Source organism: Dysidea avara, chromosome 12, assembly GCF_963678975.1.
Source record: "Dysidea avara chromosome 12, odDysAvar1.4, whole genome shotgun sequence".
NCBI classification, from domain to species: Eukaryota; Metazoa; Porifera; class Demospongiae; order Dictyoceratida; family Dysideidae; genus Dysidea; species Dysidea avara.
In genome coordinates this window covers 25,273,398-25,276,024 of record NC_089283.1, presented here as the reverse complement: position 1 = coordinate 25,276,024, position 2,627 = coordinate 25,273,398, and the positions used below count along the sequence as shown (strand labels likewise).

The following is a 2,627-nucleotide window of genomic DNA, read 5'->3' as shown; positions in this document are numbered from 1 at the left end:
TGTTAGTCTGGTAAAGCATTAGTACTAGGAGTGGAGAACCTCACTATGGAGGGTGGTGGTACTATAGAAGATCTTGATCTTGACTTTACCTTACCAGCATACCCTGACATAGAACTAAAGGTAATCACTGAACCATTGTATTGTTGTTACTACTTGGTGTGTAGCCTGGTGGTAAAGATATTCCCGTGAACATTCATAATCTTGATGAGTACCTTCAAGTAAAGTCACTCCTTAGTCTAGTAGTGTCAGTGTTAGTTGTTGTTCTAATAGTTGGTGGTGTACTGGACGTTAGTTAAAGGTGTGTCAGCACAGTTTGCAGCATTCAGGGAGGGCTTCAATTCCATCTTCCCCATCTCTTCTCTACAACAGTTCTACCCTAGTGAGGTGGGTAGTGTTTAGTAAAGTGTTAAGTCCTTATAAGGATTTTCATGAGGTTGGCTGTAGCTACATCATAAATCACATTACACTACACTAAACTTCAGTGAAATGTGATGAATTGGTAGAGTTGTGTTGTCAGAACACTCACAAACTCTTTCTTAGTTACTTTAACAACACCTAGTTTTCCTAGCTTGTTACCAAGTGAGGATACTCTGACAACAGAATAACAAATATCGGTAATAATGGTAATCAGTATATAAACCTTACTCTAAATAACCAATCAAGCCTACAAATAAATGCACAAAGTGAAAACTTAAAGATCATCTGTCTAAATTGTCAGAGCATCGTTAATGAAAGAAGCTTTTTGGGAACTAATGGAACGTCATTCACCTGATATTGTTGTAGCATGCGAAACTTGGTTGGATCAATCAGTAACAGATAATGAGATTATCCCATCAGGCTACAAACTTTACCGTCGTGATCGTGACGATGGCTATGGTGGTGTACTTATTTCAGTAAAGGACAAAATTGACAGCCAAATTATTGAATGTAGCATATCGTGTGAATTGTGTGCAGTTAAATTACATCTAACTGAGAATCAGTCCTTGATAATTATTGGCATATACAGACCACCTAATAGAGATATACTTTATGCACAAAATCTGTTTGATTCTATCATTAATATATCAGCTAGAAACCCGAATTCATTTATTTGTTGTGCAGGTGATTTTAACTATGATCTCCCAGACATAGACTGGGATACTGAATCAGTTTCTAGATACAGGTACCCATTAGCTATAAACCAATCCTTATTGAAAATGTCTGCAGACTGCTTTTTTACACAGCTTGTAAACTCTCCCACTCGTCACAGTGATAGAAACATCCTCGATCTTTTCTTTACAAATAGACCATTGCTTACAAATAGTTGCTCTACTGAACCTGGAATAGGCAACCATGATACTGTTTTAGTGTCTATACATATCAAATCTCCTATGCCAGTGAAACCCCACCGAAAAGTGTACCTTTGGAATAGAGAACGTAGTAGCTATGTTCTATACCATATGCGTACGGTACGATTTTCCGTACCATACGCGTACGGTATAGACATACGCGTATGGTACGTACCATATGCGTATTATGCCTTTTCTCAGTATCTTCTAGCCTTGCCATCACCTAGCTACAATGGGCTGTCTTTACAAGCATTTCTAGCTGAGCAAACTTGGAAAAATGAACTTCGTAAGTGTCATCAGTTGTGCAACATGGCTCCTCACTGTATTTGCATTTTTATAATAATAATAATAATAATAATAAACTTTACAGTGTACATATACCTACATACATACAAGTTGCAGATGTTGGTATGATACAATTGGGACATATGGCAGCACACTGATGGTCCACTGACATCCTGTGTCAGTGGCCGGAAGCTAAATTGTAGCAGTGATTAGCTACAAAGTTTACTTACTAGTCTACACTGTTAAAATGAAGAGTAACCACAACTCTCAAGGAGTTCCCAGTGTAGGGAGGATTTAACACCCCTAGAGAGTAACCATTACTCCAAAGGAGTAACTGGGGAGTAACACATGCTCTGAAGGTGGTGTCACTTACTCTTCAGAGTAATGGTTATTCTCTTCAGAGTGTTGGTTACTCTCAATGGGGTGTTAAATCCTCCCTACACTGGGAACTCTCAGAGTGGTGGTTACTCTTTATTTTTAACAGTGTAAGATTACTTAAAAGGGGGGGAAGTTAACAGGGTTAGGGTTAGGGTTAGGGTTAGGGTAACCCTAACCCTAACCCTTATATACTATATAGCTATGTACACTCTTCTTCTTTTGAGGATCCAATTTCTTGTTTACGTACTTTTCTTGTTTATACATACTGTAAATAGTATATTCATCACACTGGACCTACAGCACAAATTAACATGATGTGGATGTTGTTAACTTTAAGGAGTATACATTCAGATAAGGCCACTTATTGTTAATTTTATGTTTCAGATCAGGAAATTTGCTGTATGGCAAGGCGGGAGGGAGGTTCATTATTCATTATTTATACCATGTATTTTCAAACTTTAAAAGGCAATAATTGTGTCACACATAAAACATATAAAATTGTACAATGTACATTCATAGATCTATATTAATGAAAGTTATGTTCGCTTTAATACAGGGTCTTTCGACTTCTTACAAGAGGTGCAGATGGGATATGAGTTTTCTACGGTGTGCAAGTTGTTGGTACAACTACAGTAG

The 2,627-nt window shown here is 37.5% G+C and overlaps 1 protein-coding gene across 1 annotated transcript; it reads left to right on the top strand.

The window, feature by feature from the left end:
• Nucleotides 1–2,627, top strand: LOC136239966 (E3 ubiquitin-protein ligase TRIP12-like). Its single transcript, XM_066030711.1, has 4 exons — nt 1–120; nt 165–218; nt 271–384; nt 2,511–2,627. Exons 1-4 carry the CDS (start codon nt 46–48, stop codon nt 2,625–2,627), a joined length of 360 nt encoding a protein of 119 aa, XP_065886783.1. The 5' UTR covers nt 1–45.

Coding starts and splice junctions, on each gene's coding strand:
- LOC136239966 (XM_066030711.1), top strand. CDS start 46: ATGGAGGGTGGTGGTACTATAGAAGATCTTGATCTTGACTTTACCTTA. Junction 121..164: donor ACCCTGACATAGAACTAAAG/GTAATCACTGAA, acceptor CTTGGTGTGTAG/CCTGGTGGTAAAGATATTCC. Junction 385..2,510: donor AACAGTTCTACCCTAGTGAG/GTGGGTAGTGTT, acceptor GTACATTCATAG/ATCTATATTAATGAAAGTTA.